The 24,499-nt window shown below is 39.7% G+C and overlaps 1 protein-coding gene and 2 pseudogenes across 1 annotated transcript; 1 reads left to right on the top strand and 2 right to left on the bottom strand.

Moving 5' to 3' along the window:
• Positions 1-1,170: 1,170 nt before the first annotated feature.
• On the bottom strand, positions 1,171-2,130 carry LOC119536423 (olfactory receptor 51F1-like). The gene has a single exon (XM_037839204.1). It carries the CDS (start codon positions 2,128-2,130, stop codon positions 1,171-1,173), a length of 960 nt encoding a protein of 319 aa, XP_037695132.1.
• Positions 2,131-4,035: 1,905 nt separating this feature from the next.
• On the top strand, positions 4,036-4,902 carry LOC119537109 (annotated as a pseudogene).
• Positions 4,903-11,848: 6,946 nt separating this feature from the next.
• On the bottom strand, positions 11,849-12,793 carry LOC119537978 (annotated as a pseudogene).
• Positions 12,794-24,499: the final 11,706 nt, after the last annotated feature.

The following is a 24,499-nucleotide window of genomic DNA, read 5'->3' as shown; positions in this document are numbered from 1 at the left end:
TACTTTTCCAGAAGCAATGATATTGATATTATTCCCTTTAGGTTTCCTTCTCCATTTTCCTTTGAAATTTCTCTACCATTTTATGCAACTGAGTTTTTGAGCTTCTGTTTGCTTCTTAAATAAATATAGTTACCACTGAGTTGTTCCTTTTTTTCAGAGACCAAACTACTTGGTCTAGCCTTGAATAATTTTTGTGGGCTGAGGATACTGGGTTCATTACCTTGATTCTTTGGGTGGTTTAGGGAGCCATGGATGTCCTTCTTAGCATCTGTGAAACCTCTGAATTTATGGAAAATATTGTGAGTGTGTTTATCTGTGTTTTTTTCTGAAATGGGGGTTCATGGATTTCATGAGATTCCAAAGAGACCATTGTGCAGGAAGATGTTAAGAACCATTGCCCTAATCTACCTTGCACTGTACTTCATTATGATTTCCAGTTCTCGGAAGTGCCCATTTCCTATGATGGATCAGCAGATGTCTCTAATCCCTGAAGTTCTGGACTGTTCAGCCCTGGATGCTGACCTATGGCTTACATGCTACGGCTTATCCATTTCCACCTTTTGTACTATTTATCATCCATGCAAAAAATAAGCTAACATGTACAAAAGAAGTCTACCAACACTTTCTGAAGACATGGTGCAGGGATTCATGAGATCCTGCTTTTAGTTCTGATCTTACAGTATTTCTCCTAGAGTGCTGTTGGTAGAGGATGTGATACACTGCAGAAGAGCATGGCACATAAAATACAGAAAACCTGGATTCAAATCTCAACCCTGCCCTATGTTAGCTGTGTGGCCTTTGGTGCATAAATATTTCTAGGCCTCAGTTTCTTCATATTGTATATATCATTGGGCTGTTTGAGGAATAAATGGAATATGACTGAAAAGCATTTAGAATAATGCCTACCATAAAATAAGTGGTCAATGTGTTAGTTTATTAATTAGTATTAATTTTGTTACTTCATTATTATTTCTCTGTTTTCCTTATTGGATTATTAATTTCTTGGGGTAACATATCATATTAATGACTGAATATATAATAGATGTCTACTAAATATTTGCTGAATGAATGAAAAAAATGAAAAAAATAATCTGATAGGAAGAACTACCAGTACTGCTTTTCTACAGTGAAAGTGACTTTATGAAGTTTGTCTCAAGCTTAATCATCTGATTATTTTGTAAGGAGCAGATTGAGTATAGATTTGCAGATCTGTTTGGATTTTACACTGTAGATAATGGGATTGAGTACAGGGGGCAGAAGCAGGTATATATTAGACATCATCGAGTGGACTAGTTTGGGGGCTGACTGTCCATAGTGATGCAGCAAGGACAGGCTCAACATGGGGATGTAGAAAACACAAACTGCTCCCATGTGCGATGTACAGGTGCTAAAGACCTTGTGCCACTCTTCAGGGGAGGCGATCCTGAGGACAGAGCGAATAATCAGGATGTAAGACAGCACAATGCATGGTGTATCTATCCCTGTGGTCAGGATGAGATCAATTAATCCACAGATGCTGTTGGCCTGAGTATCTGAACATGCTAATCTAATCACATCTGGATGGTAACAGTAGGAGTGGGAGAGGGCATTAGCTCTACAGAAAGAGAGATGCTTAAGGAGCAAAAGTAGTGGTACTATTAATACCACAGTACGTACAATCATCAGGACACCCATCTGAATGATTCTGGAATTAGTGAGGATGGTGACATACCTCAGGGGATCACAGATTGCCACATATCGGTCAAAGGCCATGGCCACCAGCACCCCAGACTCCATGAAGGTGAATCCATGAAGGAAAAACATCTGGATAATGCAAGTATCTAAACTGATTTCACTTGCATCAAACCAGAGGATGGGTAAAGTTGTTGACATTGTAGAAACAGTCAAGCCCAGGTCAGCAACTGACAGTATGGAGAGGAAATAGTACATGGGCTTGTGGAGACTCTGCTGGGTAATGATGATACACAGGATCAAGCCATTCCCTGAGAGGGCAATGGCATAGAGATAGCAGAACGGGATGGAGATCCAGGCATGGACAGACTGTAGGCCAGGAATGCCAGTCAACAAGAAGGTTGGAAATTTGGATGTCAAGTTGATTAAGATTTCCATGTTGTCCTGGTGCTCTAGCATTTGTCTTCACAATGCTCACAACCTATAGAAATAATATATCACTTTATTAATAAAAATAACTAGATTTCTTTCAGTTAGGAGGGTCATCCAAGGTCATAGATGAGCCATCTATCATTGAGAAAACTCTAAATCAAACTCTAGTATTTATCTATATTCATAGTCTGATATTTACCAAATAAGTATGTATTTTCAGTCTCAAATTCAAGGAAAATATAGACATATAATTTAAAACATTTTGATTGTTTTGTATGTTGCCAGAATTTTGAGCTCCTTCATGGGATCATAAGATCCTGTAACTAGATACTTAGTTAAGAAAAGTTAATGCATATGCTTTTGAATATCTTTTGTGTGAAATGACTAAGGGAAATCCATCTGAAGAGTTCTGTGAGTCTGCAGTGGCCATGTGGCCATGAATCTCCAGGTACAGGTATTTTCCTGAAATACCAGTTTGTGAGTTATCATTGTGTAAATTAATTTTAATTCAACTGAGTGGGTGAACAATTTCAGAGAGTAGAATTACAAGAGAAAACCAGTGAAAACAGAACCCTGAAGGACTTGTAAGAAAAGAGTATAGACACTAAAACAAGATTAGACTACACAGGTTTATAGGAAGGGTAAAAACCAATAGAGTATAGTGGTAAAACTGTGTGGCAAATGAATAAAAGTATGAAATTGTTTGAGAGATCAAGTATCAAATACAGCTAAGGGGACATTAGTAATTCTGGAAAAATTGAAGTGTGGCATGGAAGCCAAGAATCAGCTACAGTGTCTTGAGGAATGAAGGGAAATATAGTCATGGCATAATGTATATTATTTCTAGAAACTTGGCAGTGAGAGAAAGGAGAGAACTAGGCCATGACTAAAGGAGGCTGTAAGGTGGATGGAAGATTTTTGCGAGATGGGAGAGTTTTTATTTATAAACTGAAGTTACAGATGCAGTAGATAGGGATAGGTTGGAAATATATGAGGGAGGGATTAATTGGTATAGAGATTTTTAAAAGAAAGTAGGTGATTGAATACAGAACTTGAGAGTAATTAGCCCTCAAAAAGATGAGGATCATCAGTTCCACTAACACTAGAGAATTAGTGGCAAATGGATCTGTTCATGGAGAGGTGTGTGAGGTGTGTGTGAGGGAATTATCACCCAGTATCCACTGTTGCTTTGTGAAATATTTGGGGGAAGTTTACTGTTTTACAAAAAGTATGAAGTGTACAGGCTGACTTGAGGATAAGGTGACAGTTTTCAGCCCATGTTATAGGGAATGGGAGAGAGAGTTTACTCAGTAGCATATGGGAATACTATAAAGCATTGTTGAATTAAAATTTTATAAATTTGTATGCAGCAATATGTTTAAATTGTTAGAAATTAGTTCTACAAAAGGAGCCGAGAGGTCACTCTGGTGGGCACTCTTACACACAATATAGACAACCCTTTTTAGGTTCTAATGAATTGGAATAGCTAGCAGTAAATACCTGAAACTATCAAACTATAGCCCAGAACCCCATGAATCTTGAAGATGATTATATAAAAATATAGCTTCTGAGGGGTGACAATGTGATTGGGAAAGCCCCATGGACCACACTCCCCTTTGTCCAGTGTATGGATGGATGAGTAGAAAAATGGGGGCAAAAGGAAAAAAGGGACCCAGTGTTCTTTTTAACTTTAATTTGTTCTTTTTCACTTTAATTTTATCCTTATTATTTTTGTGTGTATGGTAATGAAAATGTTCAAAAATTAATTTTGATGATGAATGCATAACTATTTAATGGTACTGTGAACAACTGAATGTACACTTTGCATGACTGCATGGTGTGTGAATATATCTCAATAAAAATGAATTAAAAAAAACAAAAGCAAACAAACAAAAAAGAGACAACCAGATCACCCATTCCCACTGCCTTGCCATGGCGACCTATGGGCAGAGCTGCCTGCGGCCAACATGTATTCATCTCCAACATATGCTGACCTTGGCAAAGCTGCCGGAGATATTTTCAACAAAGGATTTCATTTTGGGTTGGTGAAACTGAATGTGAAAACAAAGTCATGCAGTGGTGTGGAATTGTCAACATCTAATACAAAAATTACTGGGACCTTGGAGAACAAAAACAAATGGTGTGAGTACAGTCTCACTTTCACAGAAAAGTGGAACACTAATAACACTCTGGGAACAAAAATCACAATCGAAGACCAGATTTGTCAAGGTTTGAAACTGACATTTGATATCACGTTCTCACCAAACACAGGAAAAAAAAGTGGTAAAATCAAATCTTCTTAAAAGATGGAGTGTATAAACCTTGGTTGTGATGTTGGTTTTGATTTTGCTGGACCGGAAATCCATGGTTCAACTGTCTTTAGTAATCAGGGCTGCTTGCTGGTTACCAGATGACCTTCAACAATGCCAAATCAAAGCTGACAAGGAATAACTTAGCAGTGGGCTACAGGACTGGAGACTTCCAGCTAGCAACACACTAATGTCAGTGTTGGGACAGAATTTGGAGGGTCAATTTATCAGAAAGTATGTGAAGATCCTGACACTTCAGTAAACCTTGCTTGGACATCAGGTACCAACTGCACTCATTTTGGCAGCTAAGTATCAGTCAGATCCCACTGCTTTCATTTCTCCAAAAGTCAACAACTCTTGTTCAACTGGAGTGGTCTATACTCAGACTCTGAGGCCCGGTGTGAAGCTTACACTGTCTGCTCTGGTAGATGGGAAGCACATTAATGCTGGAGGACACATACTTAGGCTTCCCCTGCAGTTGGAGACTTAATCCAGCTGAAGAATCTAGGTTTGGATATTGGAAGATTTGGCCTTAATATATTTCCACTGTGACCAGCAGGCTTTTTTTCTCCCTAAGAAGGTAATCAAATCAAAGGGTAATCTAACAACAGCGGCATTTTAAATATTTACACAGTTACTTGTTAGCTGGTTTTCTAGTTACCAGTGCTGCAGTTGTGCAGTCACCTAAACATTATTTAACCATATTTAACTGTTAAATGCACTACCTACCAATAATGAAATAGACCTTTATGAAAACTGTGCAATTGTGTGCATGTTTGTTTTTATGTTCCTTTTAATATTTGATATGATGTTGCCATTGAATGAGATGGATCAGTGGATGTTTTAAGATGAGGTTAAAAAAATTTTGTTAAACCCAGCCATCATTGGAAATATTTTGGTATCTCAGTATGGTACAAATTATGAGTAAAACAATTATACATAAAAAATAAAAAAAAATAAAAAATCAGTTCTAGGAACACATTAAATAATAACAAAAATAACAGGTATTGTTAGTATTCATATTCTGCAGACAAGATTTCTAAAATATTGGGTGACAGAGTTTGACATTTTTTCCTGAGAGTAAATATCCTATAATAGGTTATTCTGTTACCATTCCCTTTATGACATCATTCCATAGATCCACTTTAATCTCTCGTTCCCCAAGTTTCAATTCAATCTGAGAAAAATACATTAAAATATTTAACTACAGACTAGTAGGGAGGAGATATCTGTGTTATATAGATCCCTAAGGGCAGGGTGAACTCTAATGTATCTAACTTTTCTGTAAGCCCATCTGAGTATTTGTAAAAAGGCAACAATCAATGCACAAAGCAGAAAAAATGAATACTTCTGTCTACATTCTTACCAGCTTCATGTGGTTAGGGGAGACTTTTTTGTCTTCGCCAGAGAGAACAGGCTACAGTTTTGGGGCCACAGATTTTATAAAAAAGCAGAACTGAGCTGTGGGACCATCAGTAGGATGTGAATCTCCCTGGGACCATGGATACAGGAAAATCGATATCCTTCTCTCTCCATCTATAAAAACAGGGCAAGGCTTTATAATCTCAGCAGAGTTTTAGCTGTTAATTCATGTGGTCCACAGGGATGTGAAATGCAAAGCAGAAGAAAGCAAATCATACATAGAATGGAAAGTGGAGACATTAGTCTAGACACTGGAATAGAGAGATATGAATCACTGTTTCTACCTTCAAGGATTATCTTTATGCTGGGAAATAAGAAAGTAAACCAACTAAACTGGAAAAAATTGTTGATAATAAAGAGAGAAGGAAATTTGCAGCCCTGTCTCCAGTTTCATGTTCCTACATTGCCGCTTTGAACCATAGGGAAGATATGTCAGCTCCCAATTCCATCTCTGTCAGCCACTCACTTGCTTTGCCCCAAGGAATGGGTCAGTTCCTGATGTATTTACTGGACTCCATTTTGCTAGAAGCCAGGGTCCCTGTGGGTAAATGATGAGTGTTTATGTGTCTGTGTGTGTTCTTGCTCTTACTTGTTGTTTTCCTATTGTAATGAGCTTAAGGGCCTGAAATTTGAGGGAATTTGGCCATCCTTGTTAATATGGTCAGTTGAGTAAACGATTCAGACTTCTTTGCAGACCTTTCAGTTTTAGATTCATAGAAAAGATCCACATCTAAATATTATGTTGTTGCTTTATTGAGAAACCCCACATTGGCAATAGAGGGCTTACATATCAATAAAACCAGTAATTTGTTCCTCATTTAGCTATCCTTTCATTTCTATGTGGCTATTATACCAAAGCTTCCTTTTGGAAACAAAGGCTTCCAGAAACTAGAGAATTCCAGATCTCCTCCTTGATGGTCCACACATAGAAAACTGGAACCCAGAGATTGAGACTTCATTTCACCTTCATTAAAGAGGGGACTGCTGAAGGCTGCAGTAAGAAATCTCAACTCCATGGTGTTTCTTTCCTCTTCTGGCTTTGGGAACTCTAGCCTCAAAGGAGAGAATAGAGGCAGTGACTTCAGGTAAAGCAGACTGAGACTCAATATTAATGTTTTGCATGACAAGGTGGGACAGCAGGACCTCACTCACCTGCAGCTTCAAGCTCATCTTCTAGCAGATGCCTGGACCATGGTGTTTCCATCCTCCTTCCAATTCCTACCATTAGGGTTATCTCCTGACCCTCATCACCAACTGAATCACTAACCCCATCCCTACCATCAGTGCTGCCAAAATGATCAGCACCACTGTCAGCATCCTCAGTGCTAATTTTCATTTCCTCATCTCCAACACTATAATGGTTGTTCCCCAAAAGTTGCCAGACACTGTTATTCTCCAGCCTTTGTGCATTCCTCTAAAGTCCTCAAGTGTTCTTTGCTCCTTATCCTAAAATACAATGATTCTTCTAGATTCAGAAAATATGTTTATTCATGTACTCAGTACGATTAATTTTCAAATGCATGCCCATTGCTACTTTAATTGAGTGACAGAAAAACAATATTTTGGAGTTTGACTTGTGTTTTAATTATAGCTCAGTCATGTATTTGCTGTACACTTTGTTTAAAGTACCAGTTCACTTTAAGCCTCAGTTTCCTTATCTTTCAAATGAAGTTAATAATTGTTCTTACTCAGAGAGTTGTTATGAAGACACTAGGAGAAAATTAATGTAACAATTATGCCACACAGCTTATATGTCCATGATATTTGTGTAAGATTTCTAAGGTTGCTATAACAAAGTTCCAAAACCTGCATGGCTGAAAACAACAGAAATTTATTTTCCCACAGTTCTACAGGCTAGATGTCTGCAATCAAGGTGCTGGCAGGACCATGTTCCTGAAGGCCCTAGGGGAGGATGTTTCCTTGGCTCCTCCAGCTTCCGGTGAGCCTATGTGGCCTTGGTCTTGCAGATGCATCACCCTAGGCCCTGCCTTCTACTTTACCTGCCCTAATTCCCTGTGTATGTCTTCTGTGCCTCAGTGTCCAAATAAGTCTTTTCTCTTATAAAGTCACCAGTCATTGGATTTTAGGACCACCCCAATCCAGGATATGATCTCATCTTCATTACATCTACAAATAAGGACTCATTCACAGATACTATGAGTTAGGATTTTAACTGCCTCTATTTGGGGGACAGAATTCAATCCATAGTACCCATTATTCAACAATGCATACTACTCAAATGATTGGCTTACTTATTTATTGACATGCCTATCATCTCCATTAGATACAACATTGGTAGTTCCCACATACACAATGTTCCTGCTCTGTGCTGGCATTGTGCTGAGATCTCAGGTGAGTAAAGCACCATCCTCCTCACAGGGAGTTAGTTGGGGTCAGGAACACAAGCAGATTATTAGAATATAAAGGGGTGAGTGTGGTGAGAGCAGAATATAGCAGGAGCAGCAGGGACACAGACAAGGGGATTCTAGGAGGAGCTACGCATTTTTATCTCTATATTCCCAGCAACAAACATAGCACTGGGCTTATATAAATCATCAAAAAATGTTTGTTGAATTAGAGTATGAAATGTCATTGTAATAATCTGTGTTTGGCTCTGTGAAGAGTAGATAGTACAGGTGAAGCACTCTCCTGAAAATACTCTTGAACTGGACCCAGAGATCACAGCTATGTGTGATGAGTGTTTAAAACCTGAGAGCAGCTGACCTGCCAAGGGCTGCCTTTGTTAAGTCTCTGTCTGCCTCTCCTAGTCACTGTGTTGCTTGAGGGAAGATGGGCCCTGGGACAACTCTGCCCAACTTCCAAATGGGAAATCGAGTCCCTCACACCAAGGGCTCACTTCATAGTTTCACAGCAGTCTTGGAGAAATCAGGCAGAAATGGACTTGTAAATACCATCATGTGGTCAGTGTTGGAATTGTTGGGACAATAACAATGACTGCAAATGACTACAGGCTAGCTTGAGTTTAGTTACAAATTTGATGTCTTGGACCCATTTTTTCTTCCAATTTTAATGAGGATATTCATCTGTTTTCATTGATTCAGAATATTTTAAGTTTGCTTGATTGGGTTACATAGTATATAGAAATAATGTAGGTTCTATATTGAGGCTGAAATTGTTAGGTGTTCAGCGTGCTGATTTTGGTTGTCTCAAGCTAACTAGTTGCTTTGATTGCCAGTTTCTCTTGTCTCCTAATCTAGCTCATCCTCTAGCAGAATGATTGCTGCTAAAAAATTACTCAATATATATTTCCTAAATAGAATATTAAAACACTCCAAAAATTTTATTTTTTTACAGCAAGTTGAGTAGCGGACAGACTGGTATTCATATACCAGTCTTGTCTTAATTGACAGACAACATATTTGAAAATTTAGGTCCATGGAAATGTCATAATGAAAGGAGACCTTGGGACTAAAAAGCTTGGTAACCAGTTGCTCGGGCCCAGACCAAGTTTGTATAAAGTACAGTCTGGTGCTGCTACAAGACCAAAAAACACACCAAGCAGAGAAGGAGCTGTAGATTTATTGGGACTTATGCATGTGAGAGATTCTCCACTGGCAGCCCGGTCTGGAGGGATAGCACACTGCAAAGGAATGGGGAGGGTAAAAGGGACAGTGCATGATTTTAGAGGCAAGGCTTCCATATAGTATGAGGACTTTGGGCCTCTAGTATAATCATTAAAGGGTCTTAAGACCTGACATTTTAATAAGATTAATATTTAAGACTAAGTTATAATCAATGCCATTTACCTCCATGATTACATTCTTCTACCTCTGGGGAGATTATTTACTTAATTGACCTTTGTCCTTGGCTGAAGCAGGCTTGCTAAGTGTGTTTAGGAGGGGGCCCAGGCCCTGGGCTATCACAGCAGTCTTGGAGAAATCAGGCAGAAATGGACTTGTAAATACCATCATGTGGTCAGTGTTGGAATTGTTGGGACAATAACACTAGGCACATGTTACCTAATCCACCCATACATTCATGTAACTAATATTTTGTTACTGTGATAGATTTAAGAATTGACTAGTGAATTTAGAATAGACTATAGTAGACTATAATATTATGGAAGTTATATGAAGTCAGAAGAACATACGATAAATGAGTCATTTAAATAATTACAGAGCAACAGGGAAGAAATAAAATATTGGTGTTGATTGAAGATTTAGGGGGCAGGATCTATTTGAGATAGGTAGGTTAAAAATATATCACTGAGAAAGTTCCATTAATTGACACCTGAAGGATGAAAGGGAATCAAAATATCCCAGCAAAGAACAGTTTAGGCAGAAGGAAGGGTAAAAGCACAGCCTAATTCAGACAGAAGTTTGATAGGTTGAGAAGCAACAGAAGACTAGAAGGACTGGGAAAAAGGAGAGAGGTATCAGCATATCAACTGGCATGGGTTGAAAAAACAGAATATGTAACAGTAAAAATAAGGAGCATCATTATGCACAATCACAAATTAATTTGCTGATAAGTGTCTCTTGGCCCTTTACTACTTTAAATTTGGGGGAGATTGAAAATGCATCTTCAGATCACCTATCGTTCTCTGGGGGCATTTGCAGGTTCCAATAAATTGTCTCTTCTGGAAGAAAAACCATGTGCCTGATTGCTCTTAAATACCATCAACTGATGTTATTTTCAGTAACATAAGAGCCTGAGTTCTAGAACCTTCTTTGCTCTCGAATTTATAGGAAGAGTGGTGAATGAAGATGACTCAAATGCAATGATTTTAAAGGAAGAATGATTTTAAAAACACCTAAGATTTTAAATTTAAAAGCAAATTGAATGTTAATGAATGCTAAAATATCTAGTGACTTCCTCATCACCTTTACCATAGATTATGGTTATCTTCCGAAGAGAATCTTCTTCCTCATTTCTCCCCAAATCATCTCCTTCATTCTGAAATTCAGTTCCTTTCCCAAATCAGAAAATTTTGGAGAAGAGAGACCAACATTTCAGCTCACCTAGTCATCATGGCTCACAATATCAAGAAGTTGTGATTCTGGCAGCAATTCTTACATATTCATATTCAAGCACTTGTGGAAGTTAATCTATTCCAGAGTCCCTCATCTCTCAGACTACCCACTCCACTCCCCTAAGGTTTGGCACTGCATTAACCTCTTCTGTACTTTATTTTGTTGTTGTTTTAATGATTTCTTATCCTAAAATGAAACATCCTTTACTGAGGATAATTCTTAAAAATACACAAATGTGAAAAAGTAAATAAAAATGTCATAAATCTCACTACCCTTGGGAACAATCATTAGCATTTGGATGTATTTCCCAGATTTTTTCTAGGCATATACAAACCTCTTTAAATTTGCATCAAACATTATTGGCAATTGTCTTTCTTTCCTTTTCAGTTTAATCTTATATCATGAGTATATTTCACATCTTTAGACATCTGTGGCAAACAGAATAGTTAAATAATACCTAATATTCAATTGTGCATTGCTATATCTGGTTTCATTTAAATTAATATTTGAATGTTTTCCTGTTTTGTTATAAAGGATTATTTTATGTGTACTCTGTACATAGTTCTGTTCCTCAAATTATAATTCTCTAGTGATTTTCTGATTATGAAATATACTTATACTTTCTAATTGCCTAATGCAAATATATAAATTCATTTAAACAATGTACCAACTTCCACCACCAGTGAAAAAAAAATTTTCACTTGAGCCATCTGTGAAAAATAACATTTTAAAACATCTTCACTTATACTTTCTCTTATTCTCTTGTGATGAAAAACATGGTTCAAAGCAGATTTTGTAATCAATCACGTCTTTCTGCATCAGAGCATTTGGGCATCTGACTTCTCCCTTGTTCTGTGTTTCCTGAAACTTGTTCCTTTTGCTTTTCAAAGGTTTCCAACTTCTTGGCCACATGCTCACAGAGTCAAATTTACATGGATATGTGACAGTCTGGAACATTTCCCCTTACTATCCCCAGGATGTTGAGGTGATTAAAGTGGTGGTGATGCTATGACCCTTGGCTCAAGGGTCTTTTTGACAACATCCCAGTATAACCCTGTCCCGGATCTGTTTGGTTCTAACTCCATACATGATGGGGTTGAGCATGGGAGGAACCAGTAGATAGATATTAGCAAACATGATGTGTACCACTTGGGGCACATGATGGCCAAAGCGGTGGGTGAGGGAAGTAAAGAGGGCTGGGATATACAAAGCTAAGAAAACACAGATATGGGAAGCACATGTGCCAAAAGCCTTGAGCTGGGCTTCACCTGAGGGCAGCTGCAGCACAGCTCTCAAGATCATGACATAGGATACACTGATGACAGTTATATCAAAGCCACCCACAGAGAAGGCCACAAAGAGCCTATATCCACGATTTACTCTGGTGTCAGCACACACCAGCTTCAGTACAGCCATGTGTTCACAGTATGATTGAGGAATGATGCGGCTCTGGCAGAAGGGCATTCTGGAGACCATGCAGCAGACAGGGCTTACCCACAGCACCCCTCTTAGCATCACAACTGCCCCCAGTTTGCTCACAGCAGTTGGGGTCAGGATACTGGAGTGGCGCAGTGGGAAGCAGATAGCCACATAGCGGTCCAAGGCCATAGCCATGAGCACCCCGGACTCCACAGAAGCGAAGGTGTGGATGAAGAACACCTGGGTGAGGCAGGCATGGTAGCCAATCTCATGAGCATGAAACCAGAGTATGGCCAGCATTTTAGGTTGGGTGGAGGAGGAGAGGACCAGGTCAGTGACAGCCAGCATGGCCAGAAAGAGGTACATGGGCTCATGGAGTGTGAGGTCAGTCCGGATTATATGAAGGAGAGTGGTATTGCCCAGAACAGCGACAGCGTACATGGCACAGAATGGAAAGGCAATTCAGAACTGGGAACTCTCAAGTCCTGGGATTCCAAGCAGAACAAAGGACACAGGATGAGAAGAGCTGTTCCTGGAAGCCAGCATCTTAGGTTGGCTAATTCGTCCTCTGTTGGGGTGGTACTACTTTCTGCAGGTGATAACAATGAGAGCAATCATTTATTATTAATTAGAAATCTTTGGATAGGACAATTGAGTAATGTGGCAATCCAGTTCATTGGTAAACTGGAATAATTTCAATGATTTTAATTCAATTTTTCAACATGAAGTAATGCTACCCTTTATGCTTTATTTATGTCATTCAAAAATGGGATAACATAAAAGTTACAGTTTAATTATTTTTTTAGAATCATTATTTTTCTTGAAAGAGAATCAGCTAAACAAAAACTATTTTGACAAATAACATCAGAGTAATGCATACCCTTTTATGCTTTAGAACTAAGAACTGATCTGTTCAACCCTTTCTTGTAGGTTCTTTTCAGCCTTCTGTTTAAGCCACTTACTTCTATAACTTTGCAGTGTAAGGAACAGGTTTGGAAAACTCTGGATTAAAGGCTCATTGTAATTTAGGCAATAATGTTGAGTGTAGCTGAGACTCTGGTAGTTTACCACAAAGGTTTGACTCTAGGATACTGACTGACCAGTTAAGTATAATTAGACCTATTATTTTTAGTGTGAAGCACTTCATAGGTCATGGAATCAGCAAAATTTTGTAATATACTTAGGCTTTGTGGGCCAGTCTCTTTTGTAGCTTGTTATTTGCATCAGTGTTGTGCAAAAGCAGCCTTAGACACTACAAAAATGCCTAAACATGACTGAATTCCAGTAAAACTTTACTTACACAATTAGACCTCACGTTGGATTTAGTTATAGCTGTATAGTGTTCCAACTCCTGTCCTTGATCATACATTTTCAAGAGGTCAACCCAGAAACCTGCACTTTCTCTAGCACCTTTGTGCTTGGCACAGAGTAGGAGCTCAATAGACATTAGCTGAAGAATTAACAAACAAATGGAATCAGTCAATGGCAATATACCCATTAGCTGATGAACTGTGTGTTAAAATGTCCCGATAAATATGGGCAGCCCTTCCTTCATCACTCAGTTTCCATGCCTGTAGAAGATTTATGTCAAATTCTCCTACTAGAGTTGCTCTGCTAGCTGGTGAATGTCTTCAGGAATGTCCCTCTGCCCCTACTTACATGACATGGACTGATACCAGTGTCTGATCCGCTGGTGATCATGACCTCTCTGAGTCGATGGTACAATGGCTCATATGCATCTTACCAGCATCTTTGCACTATTTAATCCCAGTTGTCCTGTGCCTTTGCTTGTAAACTGCAGTTCTTGCTTTCTCCAGAGAAGAAAGACCTAGGAAAGAAGAATATCCTTTCAGATCTTTTCCAAATCAACTTTAGTGATGGACAAATGTTTCATTCAACTAGACTCAGTAATTCCAAAAGAAGGTTTCTTCAAGATTCCAAGTAGACATACCCTCCTCCTGATTTCCCCTAGAAACATCCCTTTTTTGTTTATAATGTACCCTAATGGCATGAGAGAAATTGGGCCTAGACTTTATCAATCTTGTTGTAAATCAGAGGCTTTTTCCACAGTTTCATTCCACCTGGATAATTCCAAACAAATAGTAATATACAGGGTATGGAGAAAATTCAAGCACACACATCATCTGGGCCCCAGTGTAATTGGTGCCCTGCTGACAACAGTGCCAAACAGAACCTCATTCAAGGTTCAGGCTTTCACCATGGAAAGAATTCAGAGATGAGAGTGGCCAGTAGGAAAAGCAGGAAAGTTTATTAAAGAAAGAGAGAAAGAATACATGTTAAAGAGATAATGCAGACATGTTCAAGGGAGAAGCATGCACCGAGTGGCAGTGGGTTAGCCTGTTACATAGGGAAGTTTTAAAGTGATTTTCTTATCTCAAACTTTGAATACCAGGTTTCTTCTTTGTTCTAGGAGGAGATAGTTATCAGAATTTGTGACCTGCCATTATGTGTCTGAAATCTGTCTTTGGGCAGATGTTTAACAACATTTATGACCCCATGATTTCTGTCATTAACTAAGAATTGGCTTTTGGCTCAAAATTTTACAAGGATTTATGGTTTGGGGAGGTTGCCAAGCTTTAGGGGAAATTTTTGCCCTGTGAGGTTTGCAGCTGAAGTTCGCAGGTCTGCATTAACTCTTTCAAAGCTGAATAAGACCAGAGACCACAGTCTTGATGCCCTATTCTATCCTGCTTCATTAGGAGTCTGTTTTATCCCCTTCTGCCTGAGCTGCTCTTCCCAAAGAGTCTTAAATACACTGTATGAGCCAGAGTCTTTCTTTCTACCTGACTTTTACCCCCCTGTGTCCCCTCCACCTGTAGATACACAGTTCCAGAGGCTCAGAGATACCTGGAAAAACATATGTTGACCATCCCATTCCTGCATCAGACACTGGTGGAGATGACAGCTAAGGATGATATTTCTCAAAGTCTGTAATAATCTCTGATTAATTCTGGATAGTATCACTATTTTTCTTGCAGCACTAGAAGATTTTTAAACTCTGTTTTTAAGTCCCATAAAACCTCTGTCTCCTCATTTTACTGTGAGAAAAATAATCTCAGAGTAGTTAAGTGATTGGGCTAAGGTCACGTAATAAATTAGTGTCAGAGCGCAGGACTCCACACAGCCATGCTCTCTGTGGTACACTCTGCTGCCTCTGGTTGGGTAGAGCAGAGCTGGTTGCCTCAGTGTGACAAAGTCATATAAGAAGGGGAGTTGCACACATGTATACTACATCAGAGAGTGATATGCATTTGAACCCAGGACCCCTGCCTCTTGATCTTGTGCACCCCTCTTTCACGGACTGGATGCTTTTAGAATAGTCTCCATGTTGAGCCTTTGGTATTTCTAAGGAAGTACTGCTTTACTTGGGTTGATGTCTTTATCAGTTTCTGCCCATGAATGTAAAAGGAAAACTCATCTTTTATACCTTCTTTTAAAGGTGCTTTTTCTTTTCTAAACGGGTTCATGTACCCATATTCTGCAGCCTCCTTCAGTAGCCATTCTCTGCTCCCCACTCTGTCTGCTCCCCAGACCCTCCCACAGCCTTTTCACAGGCAGAACTCGCCCATGTCAGAGCTGCGTCTCAACATAATCTTTCCATGCTGCCTGCTCTGACTTTCTGTTCTCAGTTTTCTCCCTTGGGTAGATACTGCAGGAGCAGTGCTAACTTGGGACTCAACTCTGAAGAGGAAGATGGGGGCTCCTGACAGGTGACCTCTCCCCTCTCTGCTCTTTCACCTGTTGCCAATGAAAGCTGGTGACCTCAGTCTTAAAAATCCTGTGGTCTCTTTCCCCTCACAGCCATAGGAACTCAACAGGGATGAGAAGAGATGAGGATACCAATCACATGGGGGTGTGCCAGGTGTGAGCCTGTTTTCAACCATTTATGTCCAGTGTGAGGTTTTCTGCAGCCTTACTGGGGGAAAGAACAGGTTATCAGCTTGCTTTTGGGTTGAGTTATGGGATTGTATATTCCCCACAGAATAGTAAATGAAAGAACAGGGTAACCTCCCTTGTGGCCAAACATATTGCTTCCTCCCCCTGCCTGGTACGAAATACGTTCTTTGATTTTTTCACTGACCAGAACTCTTGTAAGTATGGTGAATACTGAGAGATGAAATTTTATAATATCCTTTTAAAATATTTCGGGTAGAGTTACCACACATTGAAGTTCAGATCTATTTTTCTGTACCTCAAAATAAAATGTGACTTGTGGGAAATCACTATAGTGTTTGTACATGAAACGTGGTTACAAGAACTATGTTCTCACAGTGAGTGGAGCTCAGTTTTGATCTGTGAGCCTTGAGTTTGAATCCAGCAATGGTACTCACTGGCTCTGCTTGGCTTTGATTATTTCATCCATCATGTGGAGATAGTTCTGTCTATCAGTTCAGCCATATTGTTCAATTCAGAGAAAGGATAAATGATCAAATGGACTGAGATCTTGCTAAGGGATAACTTCTGAGAAACTTAGTTTCTGGTCTCTCCCTTTGGGATACTTAACACTAAGGCACAGAGGAATAATGATGGAGCAGGGAAGTGTTCAGATTCCAGCTCTTTTGCTCAGGGGTGATGTAGGGAGGCTGGCTTCTCCCCTTTCTAGGTCTCCTAGCAGGGCACAGTGGGAACAGTGAATCTTCCTCTCATACTGAAGCTCAAGTCCAAGGATCTCCAGTCCTGAAGCCCCTGATGAGTTGTGCCATTCTGCAGAGTGCATTCCCTTCCCTTTTGGCTTCTTGCAGCCTCTCAGAGTCCTGCTGCTCTACAGCAAGGGCAGAGATGTCTGGGACACAGGGAAACACTTACCTGTAACTTCTGTTCTGTCTTTGACCAACCTAGGCATGTAAGAGGCTCTCAAAGGCTCCTGGAATTCAGCCTTTGACAGAGACATGGGGCATATTTAAAGGACTGAATTTGACCCTTCCCTTCTCCCAAGCATTAGTCCCCTCCCTCCCCAGAGACCCACTACCTCACAATGACACAGCTCTCCTCTGAGACTGCAGACTAAAGCTGGAAGCATTAACCCCTAACTTTCCTCTCTTCTCTGCATACCCAAAGCAAAGACAGGCAAATTTGAATACATAGGTGAGAATCTGTGCTTTGGGTCATTTCAGGTGTGTGAATTTATCTGTGTATATGATTATTTTGTCATTCAGGCTATGTGCAATTACAATTGAAGGTATATTTTGTACAATGTGAAAGTGTGTTGTGTCAAAAGTGTGTGTATATGTTCTGTATGTGTGTAAGGGTCTGGGCTTGATTGGGAGTGGGTGTGTATGTGTGTATAAGTGTGTGCATACTTACAAATATGAATAATCATTTGCATTAGAGTAGGAACACTTAGTGTAATATCATGGTTCTGTGAGTGCAAGTGCTTGAGGACTTGTATGCTTTCTTATATAGCTGATAGTGTGAGAATATATATCGGTGCTTGTACAGGTGAGCGTGTATATACAAGGAGTGTGGGTCTGATGGGGATGTTGATAACCTACTCGTGCCTCAGTGTGTACTGAGGTGGTGCTGGCTCTGACAGCCCCCACTTCTGGTGGGTGAGTATCTGGAGTGAGAAAAGGACTTCCAGAAGGTGGTCCTGCCAAAGTCATTTTTCAAACTCTGAGTCTGGAAGGCCCTTTTCACTCAGTCTGAACAGTCAGAGCCTACTCAGAGCTTCCTCTTTCCTCTCTCTCAATTCCTATATAGGACCCTGCTATGTTGTGTTACTTATTTTCTCTCCACAATCCCCAGTGTATGAGGCAAAGTAAGATTTGAAAAAGAACATTTCAAAACAACAGGAAAAGATGTATTTGCAACAAATGAAAATCAGTCACACTTGAGAGGCTATGCCTCAAAAAATACAAAACCCAACTTGCGTTTAAAGGAAAAAAATTAACATCAAAATCTACCAAGTTTACCAGGATTGCATGAATCTGTCCATGGTAGATCATGGTTTTCATATTCACAAAGGTGAATTTCACATTCACACATCAGCGTAACAGTCAGGGATACAATTTCTTTCTAGGGGTTTCAGGTTTAGAGGGAATATTCAAGACTTTATTATTTTCTTGGTCAGGCTGACATTGAAATTAAGGGTTTATTTTCAGTTACAAGGTGTTCTGGTTTGCTAATGCTGCATTTTCGAAAAACACCAGAAATGGATTGGCTTTTATAAAGGGGGGTTATTTGGTTACAAAATTACAGTATTAAGGCCATAAAATGTCCAAGATAAGTCATCAACAATCAGTTACCTTCACTGGAGGTTGACCAATGGCATCTGGAAAACCTCTTTTGGCTGGCATCTGCTCCAGAGTTCTGGTTTCAAAATGGCTTTCTCCCAGGATGTTCCTCTCTAAGCTACAGCACCTCAAAAATGTCACTCTTAGTTGCTCTTGGGGAGTTTGTCCTTTCTTACCTTCTCAAGAGCAAAAGTCTGCTTTCAAAGGCCATCTCCAAAATGTCTCTGTAAAGTTGCAGCTCCACTCTCAGCTCCTGTGTGTTCTTCAAAGTGTCACTCTTGGCTGTAGCAAGCTCACTCCTTCTGTCTTATCTTTTATAGGGCCCCAGTGAACTATTCAAGGACCATGCTGAATGGGTGGGGCCACACATTCATGGAAATTATCCAATCAGAGTTATCACCTACATTTGGGTGGGTCACATCTCCATTGAAACACTCAAAGAATTACAATCTGATCAACACTAATACTTTTGCCCACACAAGATTACATCAAAGATAATGGCATTATGGGGGACATAATATAGTCAAACTGGCACATTCCACCACCTGAACCCCAAAATGACATGATCTTTCCATATACAAAACACGTTCATCCCAACACAGTATCACAGAAACTTAAATCATTTCACTAACAATAATTGAGTACAAGATCCCATCAAAATCAGTTACAGGTTTAGTTGGTCCTAAGGCATAATTCTCCTTTAGCTGTGGATCTGTGAAACTCAGAACAAGTTATGTGCTTCCAATATACAAAGGAGGAACAGTCATAGGATAAACATTCCCATTGCCATAAGGAGAAATTGAAAGGAAAACAGGGTTAACAGGACCCAAACAGTTCCTAAAACCTGTAGGGCAAACTTCATTAGATTTCAAAGTCTGAGAGTCATTTATAGAATGAAGTTTTATCCTTGGGATTTGAGAGAGTCATAGTCCAATAATTTCCAAAGGCTCATGCAGCAGCCCTTTTTTCTCCAAATGATGGGGTGAGTGCTCCAGCATATCCACACATTGGGGAGACTACCTGTTTGGCCCCACCCTCCTCAAACATTGGGGCAGCACCCAGATTCTGTTCCATCTCTGGGGCACATGCTAAACCCCTTCAGAACAGTGGGGTGGTGGCCAGACTCTCCCCAATCCCCCAGGAATGTGCTCTACCCTCTCTGAGGCCTAGGGTGGCAACACTCTTCCTGAGCATTGAGGCAGAATGCCTGCACTTGACCTCAGGGTGAACTCACCCTTTCAACATCTGTGGGCTGCTCTGTTCTCCCGGCTTGAGATTTCTTGACTCCAGACCTCAATCTTAATGGCTCTGTCTTTTAAGAAATATTTCCTTCAATTTGTCCTTTCTCCAGTCCAGACTGGCAGTGTCTCTGTCTAAATAGATCTTGCAAAAATTCTTGCTGGCTTGGCGTGAAGTACACAGAGGTCAAAATCATCAGACAACAGGAGTTTCTACAAATCCTTTCTGGATAACACCATCTCCATTCTCGGCTTGTACTGAAATGGTGGTCAGGTTCCATGTTTGGTTAAGTCCTCATGTGGGGCTATAGCTTCTGGAGTTCCAGCCCCTGGAAGCCCAGAGTTTTTCAGGCCATCAATTTCTGGTTTCTTAGAAACCAAGAGTTCATTTCTCAGCTTATCCCTTTCTTTTTGCATTTTACTATAAGCTGCAAGGAGAAGCCATGCTATACTACAGCTTTTAGTTTTGAAATCTCATCAGCCAAGTATCCCAGCTTGCCCCTCTCAAATTCTTCCTTCCATCTAACAGCAGGATTCAATTTTGTCAAATTCTCTGCTGCTTTAAAACAAGGATCACGTTTCTTCCAGTTTGCAAGAACACGTTCATTATTTCTGTTCAAGACTTCATCAGAAGTATCTTTAGAATCCATATTTCTAGCAACAGTCACTTCAAAGCAGTCTAGGCCTTTTCTATCAAGTTCCTCACAATTCTTCCAGAATCTTCCCCTTATCCATTTAAAAAGCCTTTCCAACATTTGGTATTTGCAAACTCAGAAACACCCCATTTCTCTGGTACCAAAATCTGTTCTGGTTTGCTAATGTTGCCTTTTTGCAAAACACCAGAAATGGATTGGCTTTTATAAAGGGGGTTTACTTGGTTACACAGTTACAGTCTTAAGGCCATAAGGAGTCCAAGGTAAGTCATCAACAATTGGGTACCTTCACTGGAGGATGGCCAATGGTGTCCGGAAAACCTCTGTTAGCTGAGAAGGCACATGGTTGGCATCTGCTCCAGATTTCTGGTTTCAAAATGGCTTTCTCCCAGGATGTTCCTCTCTAGGCTGCAGATCCTCAAAAATGTCACTCTCAGTTGCTCATGGGGTATTTGTCCTCACTTAGATTCTCTGGAGCAAAAGTCTGCTTTCAAAGGCCATCTCTAAAATGTCTCTGTAAGTCGCAGCTCCACTCTTAGCTCTTGTGCGTTCTTCAAAGTGTCCCTCTTGGCTGTAGCAAGCTCACTCCTGTCTGAGCTTTTATAGGGCCCCAGTGAACTAATCAAGGCCCATGCTGAATGGGTGGGGCCACACCTTTATGGAAATTATCCAATCAGAGTTATCACCTACACTTGAGTGTGTCACATCTCCATGGAAACACTCAATCAAAGAATTACAATCTAATCAACACTAATAAATCTGCCCACACATGATTGCATCAAAGATAATGGTATTTGGGGGGACATAATACATTCAAACTGACACACAAAGTATTTCTGTGTCCATTTTTTTTCTTTTAACTGTGGTATATGTAGTGCTCAGTATACTGGAATCAGAACAAAGTATCATTTACTATTTTTTCAAGTAGTCTTTTTTCCCCAAACCAAAAATGACTTCTAGTGGAATGTCTAAATATACCCATCTCTCTCTGTCTCCTCCAGAGTCCCAAATGTCAAGTTGTCCCCTAAGAAGGTATGAAATCCAGGGTCTTGTGGAAGTTGCTTGTCAGGCCAAACAAACCACTTTTTAAGCTTTTCAAGGAGTCCTGCTGAATCCTTGAAGTAGGAAAGTCAGTCTTTTCCTCACTGACCCTCCTATAGACTCCTCTTAATTTGTGTCTCTCAAAAGCTGGTAAATCTACAGTAGGCATTGAGGACTTGGGAAAATGACTCACAGTCTTGCTCTGAATTCCAGTATCTGCTAGAAGGTACAAAGACTTCTGTACTTTGTTGAGACCAGTTTAGGTCAATTACATTAACTTGCAGCCAAACCAATTGGAAGTTACTTTTTGTAGTTTGGAAGGACAGGGGCAGTAAAGGATGTTTGGAAAGGAAGTTTTGATTGAAGAAAAGGTTGTTGAGGATATTGACTTGAGAGTCCTGTGAAAATTCCATTTTACCATGTATCCTGACATCTGGTACCATATATCCTGACATCTGTTGAACTTTTCTCGAAAGTACCTAAGCCGGCACCTCAATTGTGGCCTGGACAGTGTGACAGCTCAGAGCTGTTCAGGCTCTGAATTCTTCAGCATCTCACTCATTTCAACCTCATTGATGTCAATAACCTCAACAACTATCTTTCCATTGAAGCTACCTTTCAAAGCAACCCTTGTCTGCAGCTACCCTTGTACCACTGAGCAACTGCTAGAAACAATAATGCAAACTCTCTGATTAGTGCTGCTGCAAGTTCATATACCCAGACTCACCTGGGCTTTCAAAATATCCCAGAAATTGTTTTATATTTTCCTCTCTCTTATTGTGTAGGCATGTGATGAGAAAAAACTATAAAAACTGACTTCTTTAGTTAAGTATAGTTTGGACTCTTTCCCTAAGCTATGGTAAAGATATTTTATGACTTTCTCTACCTCCTTAGGAAGTGAACCAGAATTTCCAACAATGATTTTGAAGATAAAATCACCTCCATTTTTTAAAATGTAGTTTTATTGAGATATATTCACATAACATATAATCCATCCAAAGTATACAATCAGTGTCTCAGTATCATCACATAGTTGTACATTCATCACAACCATGAATTTTAGAATATTTTCATTACTCTGAAATCAAAAAGAAAAAGAAAAAAGAAAACCCCAAACATCCCATATCCCAATCACCCCCTATAATTTATATATGTATATATGTGTATATATATATGTGTATGTGTGTGTGTATGTGTATACATATGTGTGTATATATATGTGTATGCATATGTGTGTGTGTGTGTGTATGTATATATATAGTCTTTATTTTATTACACATCTGCCCATATACTGGATAAAGGAAATGTCCATCACAAGGTTTTAAAATTACATAGTCACATAGTAAAAGCTATATAGTTCATCATCATCAAGAATCAAGTTTACTGAATTACAGTTCAACAGATTCAGGTATTTTCTTCCAACTATTCTAATGCCCTAGACACTAAAAGGAATATATATATAATACATAAGAATAACCTTCAGAATGACCTCTTGACCCTATTTGAAATCTCTTAGCCACTGAAACTTTATTTTGTTTCCTTTCTTTCCCCCCTTTTCATCAAGAAGGCATTCACAGTCCTACAATTGCAGGGCCAGGGTCATTCCTGGGAGTCATGTCCCATGTTGCCAGGGAGTTTTACAACCCTGGGAGTCATGTCCCACATAGTGGGGAGGGCAGTGAATATATTTGCAGAGTTAGCTGAAAGAGAGGCCACATCTGAGCAACAAAAAAAAACCACCTACATTTCAGCTGTGGAAATGCAAGATAGGGTTTTTCCTGTTTCATTTCTTCTCAGTCAGCTAATCATAGGTTTCTCTGCACTTCCTCTTTACAACAATCAACTAAGGAAATCAGATCTGGTCACAGGGGAAATTTCATGTCCATGCTCTTCTTGGACAGAGCCAAGGGCCAGAGGATTGCAGAGAGAGCCTTGCTGAGGCCAACATTGTAATGAAGGCCCAGAAGTTACAGTCAAGGATATTCATGTGATGGGATAAACATCTCTTCTAGTTTGCTAATGCTGCTGGAAGGCAAAACACCAGAAAGGGATTGGCTTTTATAAAAGGGGGTTTATTTGGTTACACAGTTACAATCTTAAGGCCATAAAGTGTCCAAGGTAATGCATTAACAATCAGGTACCTTCACTGGCAGATGGCCATTGGTGTCCAGAAAACTTCTGTTAGCTGGGAAGACACATAGCTGGCTTCTGCTCTGGAGTTCTGGTTTCAAAATAGCTTTCTCCCAGGACATTATTCTCTAGGTTGCAGCTTCTCTTCAAAATGTCACTCTCAGTTGCTCTTGGGGTGTTCTCACTTAACTTCCCTAGAGCAAAAGTCTGCTTTCAAAGGCCATCTCCAAAATGTCCCTGTAAGTTGCAGCTCCTCTCTCAGCTCCTGTGCATTCTTCAAAGTGTCCCTCTTGGCTGTAGCAAGTTCACTCCTTCAGTCTGAGCTTACATACTGCTCTAGTAAAACTAATCAAGGCCCATGCTGAATGGGTGGGGCCACACCTCTATGGAAATTATCCAATGAAAGATCTCACCCACAGTTGAGTGATCACATCTCCACAGAAACATCCAATCAAAAGTCTTCAACCCAATCAGCACGAATATGTTTCCTGCCCACACAAGACTGCATCAAAGATAATGGCATTTGGGGGGATGTAATACATCCAAACCAGTGCAACATCTATCCGTTATTCTAAGTCTTCATCTGTAAATAACCATTCCTCACACAGACCCATGAATTTTTAAATATATTTTTAATTAAGTTGTTTAATCTAGACAGGGACCTTTCAAAACTTATTTTCCCTGTTTCCCACATATTTGGGACTGGTCTTGTATTAATGTAAGTATAGAGAAATGCATTATTGAAAAACAAGAGAGAAATCAAAAATAGAACCAAACATATATAATTAATTGATTTTCAATAGAAACATCTAATATTCAGTGAGAGAAAAATTGTTTTTAAGGTGACAGAAAAAGTGGATATTTATATGAAAATCAGAATGAAATTCAGCCCCTACCTAGTGTAAAAACTTTATCTGAGATGGAACTTACACCAAA

The sequence above is a fragment of the Choloepus didactylus genome, chromosome 6, assembly GCF_015220235.1.
Source record: "Choloepus didactylus isolate mChoDid1 chromosome 6, mChoDid1.pri, whole genome shotgun sequence".
Classification (NCBI taxonomy): Eukaryota; Metazoa; Chordata; class Mammalia; order Pilosa; family Megalonychidae; genus Choloepus; species Choloepus didactylus.
The sequence above is the reverse complement of the archived record's forward strand: the minus strand, read 5'-3'. Positions and strand labels throughout refer to the sequence as shown.

What these genes read in the sequence shown, in the direction of transcription:
- LOC119536423 (XM_037839204.1), bottom strand. Translation starts at nt 2,130, where the DNA reads ATGCTAGAGCACCAGGACAACATGGAAATCTTAATCAACTTGACATCC.